Source organism: Strix uralensis, chromosome 4, assembly GCF_047716275.1.
Source record: "Strix uralensis isolate ZFMK-TIS-50842 chromosome 4, bStrUra1, whole genome shotgun sequence".
In the NCBI taxonomy this organism is placed as follows: Eukaryota; Metazoa; Chordata; class Aves; order Strigiformes; family Strigidae; genus Strix; species Strix uralensis.
Window position 1 is genome coordinate 29,363,656 of NC_133975.1, and position 25,087 is coordinate 29,388,742.

General features: G+C 40.5%; 2 protein-coding genes and 1 long non-coding RNA gene across 9 annotated transcripts in view; 2 read left to right on the plus strand and 1 right to left on the minus strand.

Annotated features, from left to right (window-relative positions):
• Positions 1–4,681: 4,681 nt before the first annotated feature.
• COMMD8 (COMM domain containing 8) lies at positions 4,682–11,103 on the minus strand. Of its 2 annotated transcripts, XM_074866093.1 has the most exons (5): positions 11,004–11,103; positions 9,784–9,939; positions 8,658–8,810; positions 6,808–6,963; positions 4,682–5,136 (listed from the first exon to the last, which is right to left on the minus strand). In XM_074866093.1, exons 1-5 carry the CDS (start codon positions 11,046–11,048, stop codon positions 5,116–5,118), a joined length of 531 nt encoding a protein of 176 aa, XP_074722194.1. In that variant the 5' UTR covers positions 11,049–11,103; the 3' UTR covers positions 4,682–5,115. The 2 variants fall into 2 exon arrangements, with proteins under 2 accessions (XP_074722194.1, XP_074722193.1); XM_074866092.1 differs by lacking the exon at positions 4,682–5,136 and having other exon boundaries at positions 6,760–6,963.
• Positions 11,104–11,235: 132 nt separating this feature from the next.
• On the plus strand, positions 11,236–21,761 carry LOC141942577 (uncharacterized). The gene is made up of 3 exons (XR_012628665.1): positions 11,236–11,838; positions 13,438–17,003; positions 20,788–21,761. It is a non-coding gene; the product is annotated as an uncharacterized LOC141942577 (long non-coding RNA).
• A 1,579-nt stretch (positions 21,762–23,340) lies between these two features.
• Positions 23,341–25,087, plus strand: part of ATP10D (ATPase phospholipid transporting 10D (putative)) — a 55,535-nt gene continuing 53,788 nt past the window's right edge. For 5 of the 6 annotated variants that reach the window (XR_012628667.1, XM_074866103.1, XM_074866108.1 and 2 more), the window contains exon 1: positions 23,341–23,389. The gene's annotated coding sequence lies outside the window, so the exon portion shown is untranslated. Of the gene's footprint in view, positions 23,390–24,125; positions 24,223–25,087 lie in introns of those variants that run through there. The other variant, XM_074866105.1, reaches the window with a different exon arrangement.

The following is a 25,087-nucleotide window of genomic DNA, read 5'->3' on the forward strand; positions in this document are numbered from 1 at the left end:
CATCCAGTATATCCTCCACAAACTAGCTTAAAACACCAGATACTGCTCCTGCGATGACCTCTCCACAGAGTGGCCCGATGACGTGAACCACACAGGCTTATAAAAGTCCAAAGGATGAATATTTGTGAGATTTGCCTCCTTTTCTACATTTTGGTAGTTGCCTTTTGGTTTTTCTGGAGAGGACTTGAAGTAAATATAAACTATAAATCTACAGAGGGAAGTGTAGCATACTGCTAAACATAATTAAGGTAAAATGTAAAGAAGTAAAAAACTTTATAGACTACCTTAATACACTTATGAAAGCACTCTCTGGTACCAGAAAAGTAAAAACCCCTTTGTTTCTGATACTTCATTATAAATATTAATTCACAACTCAAAGAGATAGCAAAGTATGCATACTTCAGGACAGGGTGTCGCTGGTTCTTAAATCACCTTTCAGGTAAAAGCATAATCACAGCATGTTTCAGCATGTTTGTTAACAGAAAACCTTGCTCCAGAACTCATAAATATTCTATAGGCTTATATAGATCTTTTAAAAACCCAGCTTCTTGACAAACACAATTGCTTTGTTGCAAAATCAGTTTTGTTACAGCAGTCACTTCCATACCAATAGTTTGCTGGTCAGATCCAATTTTGATTCACTTTAGTGTGCCAAGATCAAAGCTGAAATGATTGATTGAGAAAAACACGATTTTTCTGCAATCAAGGGAAGATTTCTATGAAATGGAGAGAAGTGCAATGAATGCCAGTGGAGGGCAAGTAACATTATTTTTATAATTTGCTTTTATATTTTGTATCAAGTTATGCTGCATTTTCTGATTCAAATTGCAGGTCTATTTATGCAAATGTGAATTGCTGTAGGTGCTTTTTACATGTTGAAATGAGAACTTCATACAGTGTGTCCATTATATGTACTTTTTTAGTTAGGACTTTTGGTTCAAAAAGCCTACTGTACAAAATTTTGTTTCTGGTCTTAATTACTTGCTTAAGAGGTCTGTACATAGTACCTGCAAAACCACAGAGGTTTCACCAATATATTTATGATGGTTGTTTTCCCTTTTTTTGCCCACGTGACCACAGGACCCAGAAGTGAGCTGGTCTGCAGGGGCAAACACTAGGAGAATATGAACACATGACCCTGAAACGGTCAGTGTTAGGTTAATGGTTGGACTAGACGATCTTCAAGGTCTTTTCCAACCTAGATGATTCTGTGATTCTGTGAAAGAGGACAAAAGGGGGAATCACCTGGGATCAACTGTTAAAAGGTAGTGTGGTGGGATGTGCAAACATCAAAGCCATTCAACTTATCATAACCAGATAATTAGAAAGAGCTCAGGCCTGGAAGAACACAGAAAAATATGGATATGGGCAAAGTGAGCAAATAGGCAAGGACAAAATTAAAAGTTATTTAATGTTAATGGAGTCTCTTTAAACTCCTGTACCTTTAGTCTAATTCCTACACCTCCAGAAGGTTTCCCCAATTTCCCCCCTTAGTCACAGACTCAAGTGGCTGTGTGAATGACGCTCCCCACATCACAGCCCTTCCAAGGCTTTTGTTACCAGCGCAGTTCTTGTATTTTACCCTGGTCCCAGCATACAGTTCCTCCAGGAGCTGTGACATGCACTGCAGTGCTCTGTGCTGTATGAAAACCTCTGCATAGCAATGTAACTCCAACTTCCTCATCTAACCTCCCCTTCTTCAGCCCAAAAGGGAGCATGGCTGGGCATACTTGACAGGTATGCTCTTGGCCACAGGAGCTTGTTCTAGACGTTTCCGTAATACATAAGTTTTTCCTATTCACGACCTTTTCATGTCTACCTGTATTCATCGAAGTGTATGTTGGAGCTGACACCAGTATAATGGGGTTTGTGGAATCTCTAGCTTTTTGCATCAATTTGGTCTAGTACAGCCTCCACAAATGCCTTATCTGTCACAAGAGGAGACCCTGCTTGCTTCAAAAGTACCTACATCTCAGAGCAGAGACAAAATGAAACTGGTACATGGTACAAAAAACAGAACAGCAAGCTCTCTTCTTCATTCCGTTTGATCCTTTTCCTTTACTGGAGGACATTACATGCCTTACAAGGACAGTTCCTTTCTCTGTAGAGATGTAAGGTCAGGGTGCATGTTTCAAATGCAATTCCATGACAACCATGTTTTAGCTGCTAGTTCTCAACTGCTTGTCAACTGGTGCTCCTCTCCCTCTCTAGCCATTCACATAGCCATTGTTATGCCCCCTGTCAAAAACATCATTTTGATGGTTATACAAACAATGCTCAGACTTTCAATAGAGTCTAACACCCACGAAAAAGCAGCTCATTGCACATTTATTACTGTCACATAACAGAAACTGTCTTTTATTCTAAAGCAAAAAATCATTGAAAAATTATTCTTCAGCCTTTCCTGCTCAGTGCTGCAGTAAAGGACAGGACAAATATAGGATGATGCTATAGGTGAAACACCACGACATACCCTTAGAGTAATTATAAATCCATTTTTACATAACTTACTATAAAATTTTAAAGGAAGCTATGTACTTTTAAGTCTCTACTAATAAGAAAATTTTTAAATAGCATCTACAATTTAAAAAAAATTGTTTCTCAGCTATTTCATTCTCAGATGTGTGGCACATTTTCCAAGAGAAGTTTCATAGGTTGAATGTAAAAATAGAAGTTATCGTTTGTGGCCTTTTGCTGATGAGAAAACACATAACTTTTATTTTGAAGAATATACTGTATTTTTCAACCACTGATCTTTGGAAAAGAGGCAGTAACATAAGTCTCTTCAGCAACATACTGCTAAATAAGTTTAAAATATCCAAATTTATATTATTTGAAGTAAAGACCTTCTTGGTATTTGCTTTCTTAAATGTGTTCACAGTATATCTATAAATTGTAAAAATGGATGAGCAGTATCTTCTACCCAAATGACATCTCAAACTTGATAGTGTACACTCCTATGAAATAAACTGCTATTATTTCTGCTACTGTAAACTGAAGTTTTCAGTCCTTTGACCTAAAGTATAAAACCAGCGTGCCAACAATAAAAATCTGTTAAAAATCAGTTCCTAAAAATTAAGCCTCTTCCCTCTACAAAAGCTTTAGCAACATACGTTATCACAGTACAATAAAAGCTAAAGCAGAGCCACACCTTCAGCATGCACCATACATCCATAGAGCATTTAAGCACATAGCGCCACATCAAAGCGGTGTTTTCACTCTCCTATAAAGCAACTAGATCTAGAAGAAAAGGGAGAATTGAAGTTAAGATAAATATACCTATGAATAGACATGACCAATTTATTCATTACACTCACAATTAAAAAATAGCATTCTCCTGAACCAACTACAGGACAAACTTCAGTAACTCTTTCCAGATTTTTTTATAAAGCTAAACAAGTATCAATTCCAACCTGAATTTTTTAGCTTGAATTTGGTACCACTGATGTAAGGACTTTATCTGTTATCTGATCCATTATCAAATTTCTGTTGTTTATAAATATTCAAAACTATGATCATACCACATCTGCTAGAGATTGCAGCCCTTTCATTTTAAGATATATTTTCCAGTCTTTCATTCTTGTGACTTAATCCTCTTCTCTACTTTTTCTGATCTTTCTTGAATCGCTGACACTGAAGTACATGCGCATTTAAACGTACCAGTACCAAATAAAAGGGAAACACACATTTCATAGACACAGATACATTTTTTTTTTTTTAAATACTCTGACCCACAAAACTTCTTGGCTAGTTTTAGTATTAGAAACATATTTAGGTTACTATCCATGAAGCCTACTAAAATCCTTGTCATAGAGGCTTTTCTACAAGACAGCTTCTGGTCTTCCTCCTCTTCTCCGATCAGCCCTCTGAAGTCCAATTCTTTTGTACACTTGTATTATTTTACACTTTGTTTATATGAAAACTTATGGCACAATAAGATCTAGTAGAAGAAACACAAGACCCCTGATTTTGAAACTATGAAGATGGTAAGTCATCAACACTCTGCCTTTTTGCTTTTATATATTCACAAGACATGCACATCCACACATGTGGAAGAGTACATATTAGTATTTATATAAGGATTACAGATAATTTGCTCTTTATGTATGGAAAAATGGTTTAACAAATAGTAAAACCCATAAAGATTCCTGGTGTATGCTTGTCTAGTGTTACAGCTTCTAACTTCTGTTACATACTACAATCAAAACCCAATCTGCTTTCAGATTTACACCACAATTTACCAATTCTCTGCTCTGTTATCTGGGCTGGGAATAGCCCTTTCACAGTCAATGTAGGTCAGCTCCTCTGCAGCACTGCACCTCCTTTTGAAAACATTGATATATTTAAGTGAAAAGCCATCAGCTAAGATACAAAACCCAAGCTAAAAATCCAAACTTTACTCTGAGTAAAGCCCCAGTGCTTCTTCCTCAGTTTCTGAAGTGCTGAACAGGTTGCCAATATCCTTGGGAGACATTCAAAAGCTGTCTGGACACGGTCCTGTGCAGCCAGCTCTAGGTGGCCCTGCTTGAGCAGGGGGGTTGGACAAGATAACCTACAGAGGTCCCTTCCAACTTCAAACATTCTGTGATTTTATACTGCTTCTGTTTGTAAAGCTGACTTTCCCCAGTATCTAAAAAAATTCTGAGTTTAGCAATTAAAATCAAGAAACAACTTACTGCAATTATTCACACACAAAATCAAGTGTTTATTTACTATTTACAAGTATAAATACATTACTGCTACAAGTACTCTATCATGTTCTTAATTATCATGGCACTTTAGATAAGGATAACTTATTATGCAAGTAAGACACCTTAGTTTTACTAGGCACCTGTGCAGTCACTGATGAAGTTTAACCAAAACAAATATGGCACACATCGTAAGGGGTACTTTTCTGTAGTTCTATAAATCTTTAACATTAAAAACGACTGTACATTGGATTTTTACATTTTAGGTCAAACAGATACAACAGTTTATTTGGTCACAAGTCATAACAGCCTTCTCACTGTATTTTACAGCATCAACAACTTCTGGCTTTGCAGAGAACTTTTTTTTTTTGGTTCAAGTTAATTGGGGAGCCATTGCCAGCAGACACTGTTGTTGATCTGAATTCCATCATTTCAGTTGCAAGACAACCTTCAAAAAGAAGAAAAGGAATGAGATAAAAGTTGGATGACACCAAAACTTAAGCAGTCTAGGAAATACAGCGTTCTGCTTTCTGTTAGTGTAATATGCAACTGCACAAACATGTCTTTCCTCTGGAAAATACACCCTCTCTCTCTCAGCTCTCTTTTACAACCTCACACAACTATCACTTCCAATAACTTTCTTTAGCACTTACTGCATGAAAACCATTCCTCAGCTCCCTGTAATCAAAAAGCAGAATGGTAATTTCCAGGTCCAGTGAGATTTCTTCTGCACAAAGCAGAACCGAGGGACCATTTCTAGAGTGGATTCCTCCTTGTGCACAAATAATACCAAGTAAGGACATGACAACATCCCACAGCTTCCATACAGACCTTCAAGGAGAATAAAAGAAGTGTGGAGACTGCTAGAGTAGGTCCCAGAAAAATCCTTGTTTGCATAGCGTAGAGTTAATGACAAGCTACTCTTTTTATTTAGTTTTGGAGGGAAAAATCCAGGGTAAAGCAAGCTGCTAAGGGCTCTCATTTCACAATAATACCTGTATCTGGACTAATGCACTTTTCTCACTGGGAACTGCGTAGTTATTCAGAGGTCTCACAGCCTTGTTAAAGCAACTGGTAGACATAACCTTAGTGTCCTTTTTAATTCAAAATATTAACAGCACTATTGTAACTTAATATTTAACTCTGAGGTATAAATCTATCATTTTCAGTTATTACATACTGATGATTTTTTCTAAATGTTCATCTACAGATTCCAGCTATAGCATAACATTACATATAACATCTATAGAACGCCTTAGTTGCTAAATGTTATGAAGCAACTAGAAGCTGCTAACTTCTAAAACATGTCGATACAACACTTTCACATCCATGCTGCAAGATGTCAGAGAATTCCATCTCCCAAATAACAGACAATAAATATTTGAAGACATTTTCAGATTTTAAAAAACCCCAAACAAAACCACAAAACCCCCACTTTACTTTGTAACAGAGCCAGAATTAATCCTGAAAGGTAACTGAACAAGTAGGGACTCCAGGGTTTGCAGTTACCACTAGGGTGCAAATCAGATGACACTTCTTCCACATGTAATTTTTCTTTGAATTCTCACTTCCCTTAGTCTTTTCTATTAAGAAATCTGAGAGACTCCAAATAAACTCTCACTTGCAATTTTCTTCTTGGGCTACTGTATGGGAATCTTTCTAACTTTCTTCCTGATTTACTATGACATGGAAATTAAGGCACTCAGTTTGAACCAAACAACTCTTCCATGTGCATTCCCAGCCACTGACATTTTGTGAATTCAGGGGAACATTGGAGTTCTCTCGAAACTTTCAAAATCAACTCTCATCTGACACTTTGTCATGTCATTTGCTTCTCCTCCTATTCTCATAAGACTTTCTAATGGTGGTCTGACTACTATGCTTATCAGGATTCTAATTACATTTTTAAAAAATTCTAGACTAAACTGTGCTAAAAATACTCCTGAAGTCTATCCAAGATAGTCTGCCTTATGTGAGGCTTTCTGTAACTCTATAGTTATTTTGCCAGTGAATGATTTACTTTGGGTTTTCAGCAAGATACCCAGAACAAACAATTTCAGTTAAAATAAACTCAATACATGAGAAGTCAGGAACAAAGGATGGTATCAGAAAAAGCTACCTTATTAGCGGCTTCCAGTGCATTTATTAGGTTCTGCAACTCTTCCTTATTCATCTCTATAGAAATTGGCTTAATTTCACCATCTTCTCTCACATCCAAATCAAGATTGAGAAGTGGCATTTGCAGCATGGAGATCTTATCACTGGAGAGAGCAAGCTATGCAGATTGATGAAACAACAATAGTGTAAGGTGGAGCCATTAAGTTTTTAGTCTTTCATAGGATTACATCTGCACTTTATATTAAATGCGTACTACCAAAACAAACATCAACATGACAAAACTAACTCCTCTCAAGTCATCTCTGCAGTTTTTGGTTTTGCTTTTTTTTCCCCCGTTGTTGGGATTTTTGTTTGTTTCTTAATACCAGCAATATACTTAAATAGTAAAACCCCCTCTTCATAGTAATACATTTATCAAAACAATTTGTTAAAATTACTGGGCTGCTATACTTTAGTATTCTAGGTGAAAAGAAAGGATACATTTGATCATGGCTCTTTAAAAGTGAAGTCTATGAATTCTGAAGTCACTCTTCAAAGTTCTGGTAATCAACAAGAAGGGTCACACAGAAGGGTCAGTTGAGAGAAAGAAGACACCTTTGTGCAGTTTTCTACTCCCTCTACAGCTGATCAAACACCATTTGTCAGATAACCTGACAAACACTGATGAAGAGGATTACATACCAACTGCGCTTTTTTTTTGTTTACTGTTGTACTCACTTTAATATAAATAAGGCTTTTGAAATACATTAAAATCAAAGATCAGTTGATCATACCATAGGTCCGTATTGTACATGCCTATCTTATTTATTTAGAAAGCAGAATGTGGTACAGCAGAGGAGAGAATGTCCTTGGTACAGTTCAACTACAGTAAGCAAAAAAAAAAAAAAAATCACAACCAGCTCAAAGGAAAAAAAAAAAAAGAAAAAAAGAAAAAAGTGGTTTAAAGCAAAATAGTTCAGACACATACCAGAAATTTGTATCACAAAATAGAAACTCAAAAAACCCTCCAGAAGAAAAAGTTAAAAGAAACAACAAAAACAAAGAGTTCACATAAGTCTAACATCTTTTTGTCAGCAGTAAATGCAGTTAGCAAGAGATCAATCCCTAGTAATAGTTCATCTGAAGCACATTATGATGCCATATTTGCTATTGCAAAATCTTGTCTATTGTGGGCATTGCTCTTTGATTTCCAAAGCTGTTTGCTGCACAAATTATTTAACACCCTTGTTGAAATGGAAAACTATTTAACAGCTCCCATGGACTAACTCAAAATATAAACAGTGTAAGTAACATTGTTAAGTCTTTGATAGAGCTTAATTTAAAGCAGCTGTCTTCGTAACCCCAAAGCACCATCCAACTTTAGGCAACACAGTTATTATTATCAAAATAAGTCTAAAGATAAATGATTTTAAACTAATTATTCAATAATTGTTTATTGCAGGAATCTAAACATTTGAAAAAAGTCAGGGAAACACATCCTGCATCAGTCCACTACTCTTTAAATAAATATTTCTTCTTCCTTTGAGTAAAAATACTGTCTGTTCAGGCCTCAAAATCATAACAGCATACAAAACTTTCAGGTTTTCCTGAAAAACCCTCAATCTCCTTTCAGGAAAGAGATAGGTATTGCAGCTTTAAAAGAAAGGAGAGGAAAGAAAAAAGAATAATTTTACTTTTACAGTTCATACAAATTTCTGGCAAGTCTCTGATGCATTGTCATGAATGTACTTTTCTGATACCTATAAAAATTAAACCATGCTCCAGAATGAGCAGGCCTAAGGGGACCGTATCGATAGTTACTTCTGTGCTGTGGAACACTTCTTTCAAACAACATTAAGGCAACACTCTCACCTTTAACTGCCAGTCAAAATCCTGCAGCTGGGCAGAAGAGATTGCATTTACTCTTTCCACTAGTGCATTCCTGATTTCCTCCTTTCTGCCTTTTAGACATTTTGTGATTGCTTCTTGATAGTTTAAATTTAACTCATTTATCTGCTGAGCAGCCTTCAAAAATAAAAAAAGTGATTGATTAAATTATGAACCACATGTTATTACATGTACTACCTGTAATAGCTGTGCTCTGTATATATCCAAGCTTCTACCCAGATAGCTGTTATACTGGACTCCATAGTCTCATCTGTCTTATACTGCCTTCAGTGGCTGCTCTCTGATAGTATTTACCACAGAAACATATAAAAAATTTCTTGTCATTTAAATTAAAAGACACAAGAGAATGGAGGCTTTATCGGCCTTCTTAGACACCACCCTAAAATCAAAACAAAAAAAGTCACACACAACTCAGGTTTAGCTCTGAAAGTTTATAAACATCAGAGCAGAGACAAAATACATTAGTTTAGCTGAAACAGACATACTGATGTACCGACCTTTGTATGGCTAACCAAGTATCTTTCTTCGAGCTAGCTACTAGCAGGTAGTCAAAATACAAGCAGTGTAAAAAAGATGAGAATTAACATTTCTGATAATGGAAGAACTTTTTTTGCAATGTTCATACATATCGGAATGCTCTGAAATATAGTCGCTGTCCCACTGGTCCTCCAGTCGCAGTCTAGGTTTGGGGTTTTTTTGGATCTACATACAGTCAGTATTTTAAAACACTTCAATGCAGTAGTAATGAACAAAGAAAGCCAAACAAGAGTGTGAACTGTTTTTATTGCTAACGACAGGTTATGTATTTTAAGGAAAACAGACTTAATTTGGTGGTACTTCTATTTAAGTGGCTAAAACAGTATTTTAAAAAGTATTATCCAGTGCTAGTTAAAATAAAAGTGTCAATTTCACTTTTTCTTTTAAAAGCCTTTGCAGTGTATCTCTAAATGCTGCTCACCTTCTACCTATTTAGGCTTAGTCCGCTACTATTCAAATGCTACACTATAAAAATACTTCAGGACTAAATACACTACAAGATTAATCACTTCGGAATGATCTCTCAAAGTCAAGCCCAGTGATGAGCCCTTACCTCTTCATCAGATATGTTTTTGCCAACTGCAGTTTTGAAATATGTCATTGTTTCTTCTAAAACTTCCATCCACTCTGACAAGCTCCAAATAGTGCCATAATCCTGGTATCGAGGATATGCACGGCCACATATGCCATCAATTATTTTATGAAGAAACTGAAACAACAATACATAACTTAAGAGCATAATTCTATCCCAGTTAACCTACACCAGCTATAAGACTGATCAGGTGATTCAGTTATCACTCGTACTGCCTCAGTGCTTCAAATGCAGCCAATGCACCATTCTAAAAAAAAGTCATAAAGAGGTAGTCCCTGAATATGAACTGTCCCCCCCTCTCTCCCAGAGTCAATCCACAAGTTTTGCCACAGAAATAACAACGTGATTCAGATTCACCTTGGACTTACTTTTGGACTTAATAGTTTTGTGCACAACTGTTATGTACTGCTGAGCAGCAAAGCTGCCACACCAAAGGGCACCTCAGTCAACTCTGCACTGGGATTGCACAACTCAAAGTGCTGATCTTCACGCCTGTGCCTGTGGGTCTCTCTAGTCTCCTAAACCAGTGTTCTCTAGCACTGAGGCTTCTTAGCCTGCTGTAGTAATTCTGAGCACCGTAGTGAGGCAAATCCAGCCAGTTCGCCGCTTCACCACCTGGAAATCGCGGGAGCCTATCTGGGAGCAGCCAGGAGCTCCGCACAGAGACCACCCCCCGCAGTGCCAAATAACAGCGCTGAGCCCTCGGCCGGCGGAAGAGCTCAAGGCTAGTTCCAAGCATCTAACAGCAAAGCAGGTGCACTCCCGGCGTATTTTGAGCCCGTACTTTTGGTTTCGTTTTGGGGAGGCCCTGCGAGGCGGGCGGGGCGGGGCCAGCCTCGGGAGGCCCGCAGAGGGCAGCAGCCCCATTCCACAGCCCCGCGCCGCCGGCGGACCACGGGCTCGGCCTCCCCGCGGGGAACACCGCCCTCCCCAGTCCCGAAGGCCGTTACCGGACACCGCCCGACCGGGACAGGAGGGAACCCACCCGCTCCCGCCGCGCCCCCACCCCCCAAGTTCCCTTCACGGCGGCAGCGGCCCAGAGGTCCTGACTTAACGGAAAGCAGCCGTCCTATCTGCCAGGGAAAAAGGCGGGCTGCTGACCGGCACGACGGCCGCAGCTCCGCCTGCCTCAGAGGCGCCGGGGCCCCGCTGCCGCCCGCCCGCCCGCCCGGGGAGCCCACCTCGACGGCCCGGCCCGGCGGGAGCTTCTCCAGCAACCGCAGCATCTCCCGGCCCCTTCCGCCTCCCCCCGGGCACGTGACCGCGAGCACGCGCGTCCCCCTCCCCTCGGGCGGTGACGCGCATGCGCACGGGCCAGGGCCCGCCCCCGCCGCCTCAGGCCGCAGGTGCTCTGCGCTACTCTCCGGCCGCCGGCGGGTGGAGTCGGAACTCCCAACATTTTACGAGCTTTGATACGCAAGAGCAGTCAAGCTATTTTTACATGCTGCCTGTTTTGCAGTTTCGCTTTTTCACTCATAACAGGATAACTGGTGGCAGAGGAGGAAGTTCAAGGCTTCCGACAGGCGCTGCATCTTCTCTGACGTTAAATGAGATTGAGGAAGTTAGGTGAAATACTAACGACAGAAGTCTGTGCTGCCCGTACAGTGTTTACCGTGAACAAGTCGTTTCTGCTTTGCCAAAGTGGTGTTCAGTGCTCACCAGACCGTGGAGGAGGTTTATGGAACAGGTTTTAGCATTAGCAGTGACCTTTCCCTGCCTTAAGTTGATTTCAATGGGAATGTGAAGAAGGAAAAATGCCCAGACCACTTGTACAAGAAAACCTGTAGGAATTCAAGTCCCAGCAACACACAAAACCGCACAGAAACTGGTAACACTTCTAGGCAGACCTTATTTCACTGAAATCACTAGGCTAATTCACAGGCGAAGAGTTACGCCTATATAACACTGCGCTGTAAGAATGTGAAAGCAGCTACAAGTCTGTACTGGTGGATATAAGGTCAGTGGAAAACCCCAAGCTGGTTAAGTTGGTTTGCAGCATGTCTTTTCCAAAGACAGGTATGTATGTGGCCTTGTAGGAACAGTGTTGTGTGGGGGAGTTTTGGAGAAGAAACAGATGGGGAAGAACTGATTTTATGTTTTGCTGACTAAACTTTCAGATCCACCCACTTTCAGGGTTTGCTACTGCTAGTAGATTAGATTTTTAACAACGGCTTCTGGAAAATGTATTCAGTTTTATTATGGAGAAATTACTTGAAGCTGCCCTTAAATTCAGAAATAGCTGAAATTGCAAATAAAATATTTTGTATAATTTTCATTAATAATTGCCTTTTTTCCCCTAGAATTTGCTTTTTTAGGTAATGAAAACCTATCCCATTTCTTTTGGCTGTACAATGTTGCACACTACAAAAGAGAGCAGCAGGGGGAGTTTCTGCTCCAAACAAAACAGACCGAGAGACAGCACAGGAAAAATACGAAGAAGATCCAAACTTGGAGAGAAATAAATTAGGGGGAGTAAGGAGGAAAGTCATGAGTACCCTGCTCCATTGAACGGGATCAAACAAGTGACAAATGCAAGAGATGTAACATGTGAAAGACAGGAACACATGAAAGAGGACAGGGAACCACCATTCTGTCTGATACAATCTCAGTAAACATTTCAAAGCAGCTTATTTTCTGCAGGTCTGAAGAATAAAGTTTCACTTTTCATAGATGTGTAGTTTAAGATAATATTTGGATTCAGCCTAGTGAGATAGGAGGAGCAAAGTCAGATGGCACAAGGAAACAAGAGTTGGGTTAGCTAAATCCACGTTTCTAAGCCTGTGTACAACTGCAAAGTAGTAGGGCATACAAAGCTGGCCTTTGGCAGTTCAGAGTTTGTCTGGACTTGCATTATTTGGATCTGCCGTCAGGTCTTAGGCCTTAAAAATACGAGGTTTTCATGCTTCTGTACCACAGCAGCAATAATCCACCCCACCCCTCTGAATGTAAGCTGCCAAATAACCACAAAATCAGCGACAGGGAGGGAAACTTGTAGAACAGAAGACAGGTAGGCTGAAGGGCAGCAAGAAAAGAAGCAGCTTTATGAGAAAGAAATGCAGTGAACTTCGTGTTATATTATCCACATTGCTGCTGATTTATAGAGGGTTTTGTTTGCTTTTACAGATAACCTACAACCTAAACTGCAGTAATTAAACATATTTTAAAATTAATCCTTTTGTTGCTCTTGTTTTTGGAGGAATGGCAATAATTAAAACATTGGGAAATAATTTAATAATCAGAGGTTCTTAATAAAGGTGTTTTGCATTGCTCTAAGTATATCCAGTTGGGAGAACATCTGAGCATCAGTATAATTTTGAAATTGGTATGGCAATAGAAATAAATACATAATTCTTCATTTTACCAACACAGTAAATGGGATTTTTAAATGCAGAAGAAACATGAGGTTGCAGTTCAGATTAAGCAGAACTAAGAACCAGTTGTCATGAAAAAGGGAGATCCCATCAGTCCCCCAGCCACTGTTTCCAGCTCTGCTTCCCTTCTCCCTCCCTTTTGTGAGCACTAGGGTGCCTGTGGCTGCAGGATGAAACTGCAACTGATATGGCTGAAAACTAGTTGTTATTTCTGCACTGATTTATTTTTTTCACGGGTTTTCAGATTTCAGCCAGGTTGGAACAGAACACCACTTCAGACAGAGGAGAACTTTGTTGTTGGGACCAAGGGAGAAGACAAACTACCCCTCTGGCAGCCCACACTTAGATCAGATGAAGTTGGTCCTGAAACTACAGCTTGACACATGAGTATCAATCAATGAACCACTTTAATTATTAAACCAGGAATCTTGAAAGCTTTTGTAGAAACTTACATATAAACATGCTCATAGTGATATGCTACAGCTGAAGGAGATTGAAAATAATGTATCTCCATTTAATTTTTACACTGACTAGCCAGTGAAGTTCATAGTAAGTGAGGTGGGATAAACAACATGACACTGATGTGCAGAACATTCTCTATTTGCTTTTCACAATCTATAATCATAATTTCTCCTGAATGAGAAATCAGTTTCTTAAATTATTTTAGTTGTAAAATTTAAGCACATAAAACCATGACAAATTTTGTTTCTCATCCTTTCCCCCCCCCGCCCCATTCTGTAAATATATTACTTGTGTATTCACTCTATGAGACATGGAAAGTACAGTACATCATGCATAGTGGATACAGTCTGTGTCCACAGCTCTATATGTGTCTCTATCTTCTCTAGCTTTTTCCAGATGTAGCTACAGGGACTTCCTTCAATGTTCTTGATTTCACTTCTCACTCCAAAATTTCAAAATCCTCTTGCTGGTTTCTGTAGCAGTGCTGTCCCTCCAACAGATTGCACCAAAGATCTAGCAATATCTGTAAGGGACATTCTCATGGTTCAGAGACGCACAGGTTATATACCAAACTCTGTACCGCCTTTCAGAGACAAGAACATACGAGAGATCATTCAAAACAGCTCTGCTACATTCCAGGATTTTCAGGGAGGAACTGCTATTGTCGGACTCTCTGAGTATACTTTGAAGTACCAGATGGGAAAAATCTTGTACATAATATTCTAAATCAAACACGTTATTATCATAGGGTTTTTTAAAATATCTGTACTGTATACATCTCAACACCTGCCTGTCTGAGGTAGTGGAAGGACCAGGAGCTGGTATCACACCCACTGTTTGGTAGGACAGAGACAGGGGAATAGTTTAGACAGGAAGAGTGACCTACTTTATAGGCCAAGGAGCCTGTACTTGGCTTGATCCATATACCCACTAAAATAACGATCCATAGCTCAACACAAACTGGAGTCAGTAAGGGGGCCTGTGGGCTCATGAGTCCCACTGGTCACCATTTTCTGTCCACAGCTGGGCAGGCACAGGCTTATTCTGGGACCTATATGTCTTGCCTTTCCTCTCCCATCCTCAAGACACACTTCTTTGCAGACAAGCTTCATTGACAGGAGAGGGAGAAGCCTTTATCTCCCACCCAACAGGAGTTTCTATGAATATTCTTCTAACTCCCCTTTCCTGCAGTTCAGGACAATTATTTCTTACCCTTTGTTCAGGGAACATGGAAAAGAGTTTAATTTCACCTGATTTATTGCTACCATTTTATAAGAAAAAAATCTACTGTTACCATTTCTATTTTTCTATATCCCTCTTCTCATGCGTAAGAGTTCTAGGTGAACTGAATACTAGGTGTGTGTCAGGACTGGAATTTTACTCACCATGTGCAGGTCTAATGATTGTAATGGCTGGAATGCAAAAAGACAACAACAACAACAGAAAATTAATAATCACTTTTAGGGCAGATGCAGTAAAACTATAAGCCAAATATTCCTCCCCTTCTCTAAACCTAAGATTTTAATATTAATAATGAATGGTAATAGTGTGTTGGTGCTTTTCAAAATTGTTTGGGCATCATAAAAGATAAAAGAAAATTCCATGTGGGTAGATTATGATGACTCTTAGCCCTATTAGTAAACAACAATTAGTAGACACTGGAATATGTTGCATAGCAAGTTGCACCAACACATCATAATAGCAGTGGGGAGAAAGTATTCCTAAAATAACAAACGCACTACTAGGTACATCTTCCCTCATCCATACAAGAAATTCATGGACTGCATTTATTATAGCTAATATAGTTGAGAGCTACTGTGATAGCTACTATAGATTTTATTTTCATCACATAATATTTTAAGGTAATGAAAACAGCTGTTGGTCAAATAGTTACACTGGCAAACTCTGATTTTGCTGACAGAGGTTGTCTCAACCAAGGGCATAGAAAGAGAAGGTAATTTTAACAGACTAAGAAAAAAGCACAGTTTATTGATACAGCTATGTCAACATTGAGTGGTTTTTGCCAAGTTCAGCACAGCAGTGCCCTTTTACCACTCAATCCCTTCCAGGGTAAATCCAGCCAACTTGCTCCCAAGGCAAATGGCCTTGGGATTTACAAGTCTTTCTCAGTCTTGTCAGTCTGTATCCAGTTTGGCAGCATATCACGTCGGCCAGAATGCCTGGACTTCTTTGGGGTCTCTAAATAATATAAAAGGGGCAGCTTTTCGCATCTACCTCCTACTTCTGCCTTTCTCATTTCCATGGGAAGTAACAATTGAATAGACTTCACTGAAGACATTCTTAGATTCCTATTAAACAACAAATCCTGTCTACCCATGCCTGAATCCAAGATGAGGAAAGAGGAGTCAGTACACTTTACGCATATAACTTTCCTTGAACAATATTTAACATCTGTTCCCATTTTTTCTTTTCTGAGACAGACTGTATGACTACCATACTTAGCACAGAACTAGGATAAAGAAAAAATTCCAACTCTGCCACTATATTATTTGCTACTCACTTCATCTTACATCTGAGTTTTCCCACCTGCAGAATTAAGATAGTAATATCTCACTGTTCCTATAGGTGGTGTAGGAATCCATTAAGTTTGTGGCTTTATACCATCATGTTTATTAACTTTAAATAATATCTGATAAGAACCTTTTGTATTATCCTTTTGTATTTTGGGAAAAGTATGACCATGGCAGCAAGCCAGGTGTGTGTTTAGAATGATAGAATTTCTTTTTTCTTCGGAAACACATGGCAATATGATATCAAACAAACGTAGTGCTCATGAGGAATACAAAGAAATACATTGCAGAGGAGAAGGAGGCCAGAAAAAAAGAATCTGAAAGTAACATCTTCACACAAAGCTAACTAAAATATGTATTAATTTGAAAAGTAGATTTTGGGAAGCAGTTGTAAGTGTTCTGGACAACTTCTTTAGAGTTACCAACTTTTTGAACCTTGCTAACTGTCACACTGTTGCTGCAGTTGCATAACCTCCATGACCCATGACCTCCATGACTCGTGGGACAAATTCTGCTTTGAATTATATCACTGCAATTCCCCTTTTTCTTCAGCATGAGAAAGTCTCAAATTAACAAAGATACAAAAAGAAGAGAAGCAGACTGCATACTTCTTTGCAATGATAAACAATTTTCTCATGGCTTAGTCACTGATGAGTAAGAGAGTCATGCCAATAAAACCATTGTATATCAGCTTGCTTATGTATAATCTCTCTTTCTAGGTACAAAAAAATGTTCTAATTTACCTAAAAGCATTACCAGCTAGCTGAAAAAGGCTGAAAACCCTCTGGCTCATGCACAACTGCAAGACTTGTATAAGGTAGGAAAATGCATGTATTTATAAATAGGGTTTTCTATAGTGAAATAATGAATCTCATTATGCAGAGGACAATAGCTTTAATTAGGATTTTGCTCACATCAGATCTGCAGTGGTTTAATGTTATTGCATCAGTAGAGATATTCTTAATTTTCAGTGAAGTAGCTGAGATGGTATTTGCTTTTATTTAGAGTTACTCTGGAGCAAATTCTGCTCTCCAGATCATTTCTCTTTGCACTATAAAGACATGGTCTACTTGTTCTTCCACAAGCCACTGTAAAGAATGTAGTAAGAAATCTTCCTGTCACAGTTTGGAGAATATTTCAGGAGAAATCCTGAGTGACTTAAAATAGAAAATTTACAATTATGTTAATGTTCCTATTTTTCCTTAAATAGTTCCTTTACCTATAGGATGAAAATAAGGAGAAAATATAAATTGTTCATTCGAAGACAGGATATGTTTTTTTCATATGTTAATTACAATGCATTATATGATGTAAAATCCTAGCAAAGAGCAGTTGTTCTAATGTTGTCACATATAGTACTAGTTAAATTAAACCCTAGGCTTCCTTCCAAGTTTGAACTTGATCTACAGATACTGTGAAAGTATAAATCTCTCTTGTCTTTACCATGGCCATTAATTAATCTTGGATCAGTGATCTACTGGGCTACCCAAGCGGATCAGAAACACACATGTGGTAACATTTCTTTCAAGTTAGCTGAAGCCATACTTGTGCTTTGTCTTGGTCTATACTTTATCTTGGTCTATACTTCATCTTGGTTTACAGTGGCTCTAGAAGGTGAGATGATCAGATATAAAGTCTGCTGGGACAGAGTTTCACCTTCAAAAATGTTTAAATACATGTGAACCATAAAAAAGTTTTTATCAGTGTGGTGTCTTGTGGACACTTTTGATGTGACACTAGGTTTCCTAAAATTAGATTAACCATCTTATGAAAAAAAAGCCTTGGATTTTCCCTTGTGGAAAATACCTGAGAGAATCACAAGTCCAAGTGGCATCTTCATACCTATCTGATGGATTATTTTTATTTGTTCAAGAAATGGATATAGTAGTTGTGACATTAGTAACTATGTTAAAATAGTGAACAATTTTGTTTAGTAAGTTGGAGTCATCTGTTCAGCAGAAATTATGAGTTAGAAAACAATGAATAGAAAAAAAAGCTTGAGAAACATTATAACCCAGCCAGTAACTTTCTAACAAGCAAAGAGAGAGGAAAACACAACTTTTACTAAATAGTTCATTTAATATCTCTGACTCAGCTCACTTTATTAGCCGATAGTCGTTTGATAAAAAGAAGATGCAGAATTAAGGTTATTTTGTGGACCAGATAAAATCAACAAGTCAAATAACTTGCTTATATATACAATGAAAAGGAAGGCACATAAATACATAAGTGCATATCGAAAGTGTTCTGATGCACAATAAAACTGTAGCAGTGTAAACAAGCTAATAAGTTTACAGCTGTAGATAAGATAAGGCTGAAGATTAGCCACGGGAAATTGCCACACCACAGTAAACAGAAAAAGAAGGGACAAAGCAATTTACCCAAGTGCATCAAAGCCATCGGTGTGAAATTCCACTTAGCTAGTACTACTTTCCTACCATACACACTTTCCCATCAGTCCAGGAGTAGCAGCATTAGATAGTGTTCCTTTTCTCTAGTTATAGTTTTGTCTTTTCTTATTCAATGGGCCCATGTTAGTTCAGCAGGGTAGTGAACCTGGATTGGTAGAAACCGGAGTCTCACTATAAATTACCAATTCAGCTTCCCTATTGTAGAAAGTACTAATGCAAAAATAAGAGGTAAATTTCTGCTGCATTAGGAGTTGCAGTAAGATGATGATATCTCATTTAAGATGATTTTCTGCTTGTCCCGGTAATTCAGAACCCCTTAAAAGTGAGACTTTTTTAGACTCCTTGTTAAATTCCAGTTGATAGTTACTTTCTGCAGAATGGGCAACAGAATGAAAATCCCTAGAACAAGAAGTCCCATCATCTTAGTGACATTCAGGACAGAAGTTCCTAATACACGATGGCCAAACCACAGTGAATGGTGTATCAGTAAATGCTACTTCAATAATAACTGCTACTGACTGTTTATAACTGCCCTCCAGAACTGGGACGTAACGCAAGCTTCCCGATTCCTGGCATTCTGCAACTGGCTAAACATAATGGTATAAACCACAGGCAAAGCACAAGGATTGTATGAGTGAGTTCTACAGTCAGTTACTCCCTTAAAACTTGTCTACACAAGCTACATCATTGCAATTTATCCAACATTAACCAAGGTCTGAATGAGTTGGTTAAACTGCATTACACCTTTGGCTAGACATTTTTATTCAGAATTTAGTTAGCCTTCATTTGGTTTGATATAATTCATTCTTATCTGGTTTACTTTAGCAAAACAAAGGTGGATGGATAAACACCAGGAACAAAAAGAACTATTTAAACCATTAAAACAGTGGTCACTGCTAATGTAAGAGCAAATGGGTATGAGATTGAGTTTAGAAGCTAGAAGAAAATTCTTAACCCTCACAGTAACCATACTCTGGAACAGTTTTTTAATACAGTAATACGAGCAAAACACCTAATTACTTTTAAGCTAAAACTCAGTTTACCAGATTACATGGCATGCTTGCAATAACAATGGAACAGATTCAATGACCCAGAAGGTGCCTTTCAGGAAAGTTCCCATGATAATATTTACATACCTACTCTACCTCTCTCAAGATTTGCAAAATCTACATAATGTACACAGAATATATCTTCCACTGTAAACACATAAAACCAAGTGTTAGATCTTTCAAACTGAGCATGTAGTCTCAGAATCACTAGCAAACACTTTCACGTTGTGGCATTTATTCTCCCTTCTTTCAATTTTTGATTTGTAACATGGAAGCAGTAATACCTTCTTGTCTCACGGGGAGCTGTGAAGGAAAATTCATGAATATTTGTAAAATGCTGACTCCAGTGATGAACACAGTCTCCTCACAAGAAAATCAATAAACCCATACAGATTTAGATGGTGTGTGGTAAATAAAGGTTATAGCCACACACAGACTAGAACAGATAAACAGCTGTCTCATTCACCGAGCATCCATATCCTGTAAAATGAGTCAGACTGGAGTAAGGAAATATATCTGAGGATCTTGTACTAAGAGACTACCTTGGTGCATATGCACAACAGTCAGCTTTAATTTGCGCTGGCAAAATATTGGGTTTTCATGTATAACATTGGTTAGGACTCTAAATACATCATTTAGCCAATGATCTTGTAAACAATAATTCAATGTAATTTAAAATTTAAGTTTTTTTGGTGAAATTTCTGCTACGGTTAAATTATTTGGGTTTACTACAGAGCTAAGGAGGAAAAAGGTGATCAAATTACTGGGTGATAATCAAGTCCCTTTCTGGCTATGAATTATGATTAATAGGCTACCACATCTTCAAAGATATTTAAAGCAGAGTGTATGTCATAGTATGTTACTATTTATACTGTAAATACACACCAGATCTCTCAGGTACATCCACTGACCTGATATGAATGCACCTTGTACTTGCTAAGCTGGTCCAGGAGCATCCACACTGCAGTAATGATAACCATCTATGTCTACAAACCCAAATCCCCACTGGCACTGCTATTTATGTGGATTTGGCACTGGAATGTGTGGGGAATCATACCCAGGTTCTTAGCATTTCATTAACTTGAGGTACTCTGGGAAATGTTTGATGGCATGCTATGACAAATTTCCCTCTTCCTTCCAGGTCTTCATGGGAAAGTCTTCAGTCTGCCAACATGTTTAGTTGACAGTTCCCATGATGTAAGCTCCTCTCTTTCATGTGCCCCAACCAGTGCCAATATGAGCACAGCTGAATGAGCTGTTCATGCTTGTACTTGCAGAGTTATTGCAGCCATGAACAGGTAGAGAGTTGAAGAACACAGAAGACCAAAGAGTTCTCCAACTGTGCTGGAGTCATCATGTGCCCATAGTTTTCCCTTTTCATGTGGCTGTTCAGGAGTTAATAGGAAAGGCACCTGCAGACCTCTCTGGGAAAAAAAGGGATATATCTGTGTGGATGACATTCAGTGTTATTACCTCCACACAGAAAAGCTATCAGTGAGATTTCTCAATCAAGCATTATCTCTGGTGATTATCTTCTTTATAGTTACTCATCCATAGCATACTTGGGAGAAGACAGTTTAAATACACCTCAGACATGCTGAATGCTTGCTTTGCATGCTTGGGATCAAGACCATTTGTACTACCAGACAGTAGCACGGAAGGATAAAAGTGAAAATACGTATGTGTAATGGCCGAGTCAGGTGCCAGTAAAGCCTCCCACTCACCCAGTCAGACCTACCTCTCTGAACAGCTCATATACCCTGCTTCAACACATCTAATGAAACTGCACAGAGTGCTGCACTAAGGCAGCCAAGATAGCTCATTTATGGTTTGGTCAGCTATTTTTGCGGCGCACTGATGTGCAGGCCTAATCGAGGCAATTGTTATTGCTAGGCAAACAAGAGAAATAAAATGATGCCTTCTGTAGTTGTAAACTTACAGAATGGACTGACATGTATGAAAAATTATGAATGGGAAATGGGGGACTCTGCATATGAATTATTTACAGCTCCGATGTGATTACAGAAGAGATGGCTATTTTGTTAAAAGCTGTGTGATGTTCTCTTCTTTCTCAAACACCTATGCTAACCTGAAAGTTCCAATAAATCAGTATGTTAACCAATTAAACAACATTAAAGTAACTGTTTCCTGGCAGGCCTACTACCACCTGTGTCTTACAGCTGCTCGCTCTGCCCTCCTCAGAATTGTATCCTCTTTCCTACAGCACCTGAGCCAGCAAAGGTGGTGGATCCTACCAAAGAAACATAAGAACTCCATATCTTTTCCTGCCCAGAAGAATAAACCTGCATATTTTCAAGGCAGCAGTTAATGGGCTTCTTTCATTTAAATATATTTTTATTCCATCTGACACACCAATATATTTTGAAATTCCTGCTAGCCATATGGGCACTTCAGAGAACAGACCATCAGCTACTGATCACTGAAACATAACTAAAGTGTTTTTGGTGTGTGGTCAGGGCTGCAGGGCATAATAAAATGCAGGACAACAGAGGAAAATGATGCCATGCACATGGGAAGGAGAGCACAACTAACTGCCACTGCTCCGCACAGCCCCTCCAGCTCTCTGTTAGGAATTCATTGTTGATACTGGACAAGCACTGGTAACTCCGATGCATTTCAGTAGGGACCAAGGGGTCCGCAAATAACTTTTTTTCTGGGTTTTTTAAGTCCTTTTCCAGCACAAAATGGTCTTGGAGTAGGAATTTTCTTACCTTTGTGTAAAAGGCCATGTGATTTCATTGTAAGGGGCAGCCTTCAAGAGTGCTCTGGAAGGCCATAAGAGCAAAAAGGACAGTGTGAGGCTTCAGAAGGGCTATTGATGAAACAACTCACTGAGGTTCCTGATGGCAGTGATTTGTTTAAGCTAAGTTTCTCAATAGCCAGAGGCTTACTTCCTAGAGAATAAAGAGTGTTTGCTAACCTTGATTAGCCCAGTGGCTAGAAAACTTGACGTTTAGACAGGCCGAGCTGCCTTCAGTGCCAGATTGTCTTGGCAAAACATCAAGAACATCAATTTCTCCAACAAGCTGTCAAGGGCGTCAGGTTCTGTCACAGCCGCACTCCTGCCACAGCCTCCATCTGCTGAGGCCTGAAGGAAAAAAAAATGCCTTTAAACGGTAACTAACCTTTGGATGGGCAAGCGCTGTGGTTGATGCAGATTGTAAAAGCAGCTCTCTTCATTTTTCACTTTGAAAACTCAGCACTTCAGCACGGCAGGAGAAAAACTGCTGATGCCTGAGCATGACGGCCCTTTGCCTGCATGCAGCCCGTGCGGCTGGTTTGGGACTGGGTTTGCCCCCAGCTGGGGGAAAGGGCTTGTTTGGCGGTACCGAACCTCACCTCCCGAAGCGGCAACCAAAGGCCTGGCCCCTACGGCAACGAGCAAAGCTTCCTCACCCTCACCCGGGGCCGTGGGCTGTACGGCGGGGCCGCTTTCGGAGGGGCCCCCCACTGCAGCCCGGCCCGGCGGGTCCTGCCTCAGTCACTCCCCAGGGGAGAAAGACCACAGCGGGAAAGAGGCGGGAAGAAAAGAGCGGCAAAAGGCCGGTAAGGGCAGGCTGAGGTGCCGAGAGCGGTGACGAGGAAAGGGGGCGGAGGCGGGCTGGGGCGGCAGAGGGGCGCGGCGGTGCCGCGGGGGCCGGGCAGCACCGGCGGGGCGGGGCGGCCGCGGAGACGGAGCGAGGGGTCGCGGCCATTACGCTGGGATGTGCGTGGTGCCACCGGTAAGCCCGCCGGGCCGGTCGGGGGAACAGACAGGCAGCCCTGGCTGCGGGGCCGGGCGAGCTGCTGGTGGGGTGGGAGGACACCGGGGCCGGGCTCCTGAGCCGAGACCTGACAGGGGGGGAAACGTGGAAGCAGCGGTCGTGGAGGAACCCGCACTAATTCGCGAGGAGGCTGTGGCGGAGCCACCCGCGTCGCCGTGCGGCCGTGGGGACAAACGAGCCGGCAGGAAGACGGGGCTATCGGCGGCTGCCGGCCGGACGCGAGGGTCGGCGGCTGCCGGCCTGCGGGCCTCACAACCGGCCGCGGCTCGGCGGGCAGCCGCCGGCAGCCAGGTGCTCGGCGGGGGCGAGGCGAGGCCGCCGCCCGGCCGGGGTTGCCGCCCTCCGCGCCCCGCGCGAGGTGCCTCAGTCCTGCGGGCGGCCTGGGACGTTCTGCCGCGCAGGTGCCGGCCCTCAGCCTGAGGGGAGCGCGGCACGGTCGGTTCTGGGCGTGAAAAGGCAAGGCCCTCACGACCGACCTGTCCGTTTTCACCTCTCAGTCGGGACTCGGAGGTGGAGGGAGGTCCCCGCTTCCTAACGGTGGGTGACATTTTGAGGGTGTCAGGGGTCTGGGCCGGGCAAGTGCTGCGGAGGCCGAGACGTCCTCCTGCAAAACCCGACGGCGGCTTCGCATCCCTTCGGCGGCTGGAGCTCGGGGGTAGGCGGCCGTCGTGGACAGCAGAAAAGGGCAGTTTGTGCTATTATGTGTTTAAGTGTCCCCTGGGCACGAGGCCACCCCAGCGTATGTTAATCTCATCGACTGAGCTGCTCTGGAAGTTGACCAGAAAGAAAAGGTAATTAAGACCTTGACTCCAGAAACAAAAGCCTTTATTTTAGTAGTTCATGGCGGTGATTGAGGGAAACCGCGTAAGCTTTTACTTGCTTTACAGATGTATGGCAAGGAAGTAGATTTAGGTCCGTAGAAGTAACAGGGAAATCCCTGAGGCTTCAGGAAGGTACGAAAGGTGCATAGTGCACACGGTCAGTTACAGGATTAGGCCACAATAATAATTACGGGGCTTAGTAGTGAAAAAAATGTTCACAAGGATAGGAAGGCAAAATCAGAGTTCCTAAAAGGAAGTTATTGTTCTGTCAGAAGTATAACTACTGAAGAAAAATGTACTTTTAATGTCAAAATTGCTATTATTTTCATGCTAAAATAATTCTTATAGGGTATTGATGACCATAGTATTGAGAAACCTCTTATTTAAAAACATATTTATCTTCATATCATCACCAAGAGATAACAAAATTGTTGTTATCCTGGTTTTCCTAAGTGATGGGTTGCAGCAGAGAAGCACTAAATGGTTTCCCCAAGATCAGAGTGGAATTTAATTCTCTTCACTCCTTTGTGTGCCCCAAAAGCTGGTGTGAAGCCATCATTTTGGACAGAATCTTTACAGTTAGTCTGTGGGCAGTTACCATTTAGAGGGGCAAAAGCGAGGACTGACAGACAAGAATCACATTCTTTTGTTAATTGCCACTACTGTAGATGATCTGATTTTCAAAGGCAGTAGCCACTGCTGATACATGTTTCTAATAAAAACTAGACCAAAATCAGGACTGGGTGCCCTACATTTGTGATCAAAGACATTCACTCTGACATTCCTGTCCCACCTCCCTGTGTCAACATGAGTACTTCCACAGCTGTAAGCTGGA

Excerpts from the sequence above, each read along its gene's own strand:
- COMMD8 (XM_074866092.1), bottom strand. The coding sequence starts at position 11,048 with ATGCTGCGGTTGCTGGAGAAGCTCCCGCCGGGCCGGGCCGTCGAG. Across the intron at positions 9,940-11,003 it reads CGCCGGGCCGGGCCGTCGAG|TTTCTTCATAAAATAATTGA; the intron begins GTGGGCTCCCCG and ends TTGTTGTTTCAG. Across the intron at positions 6,964-8,657 it reads ATTTTGACTGGCAGTTAAAG|CTTGCTCTCTCCAGTGATAA; the intron begins GTGAGAGTGTTG and ends CAATCTGCATAG.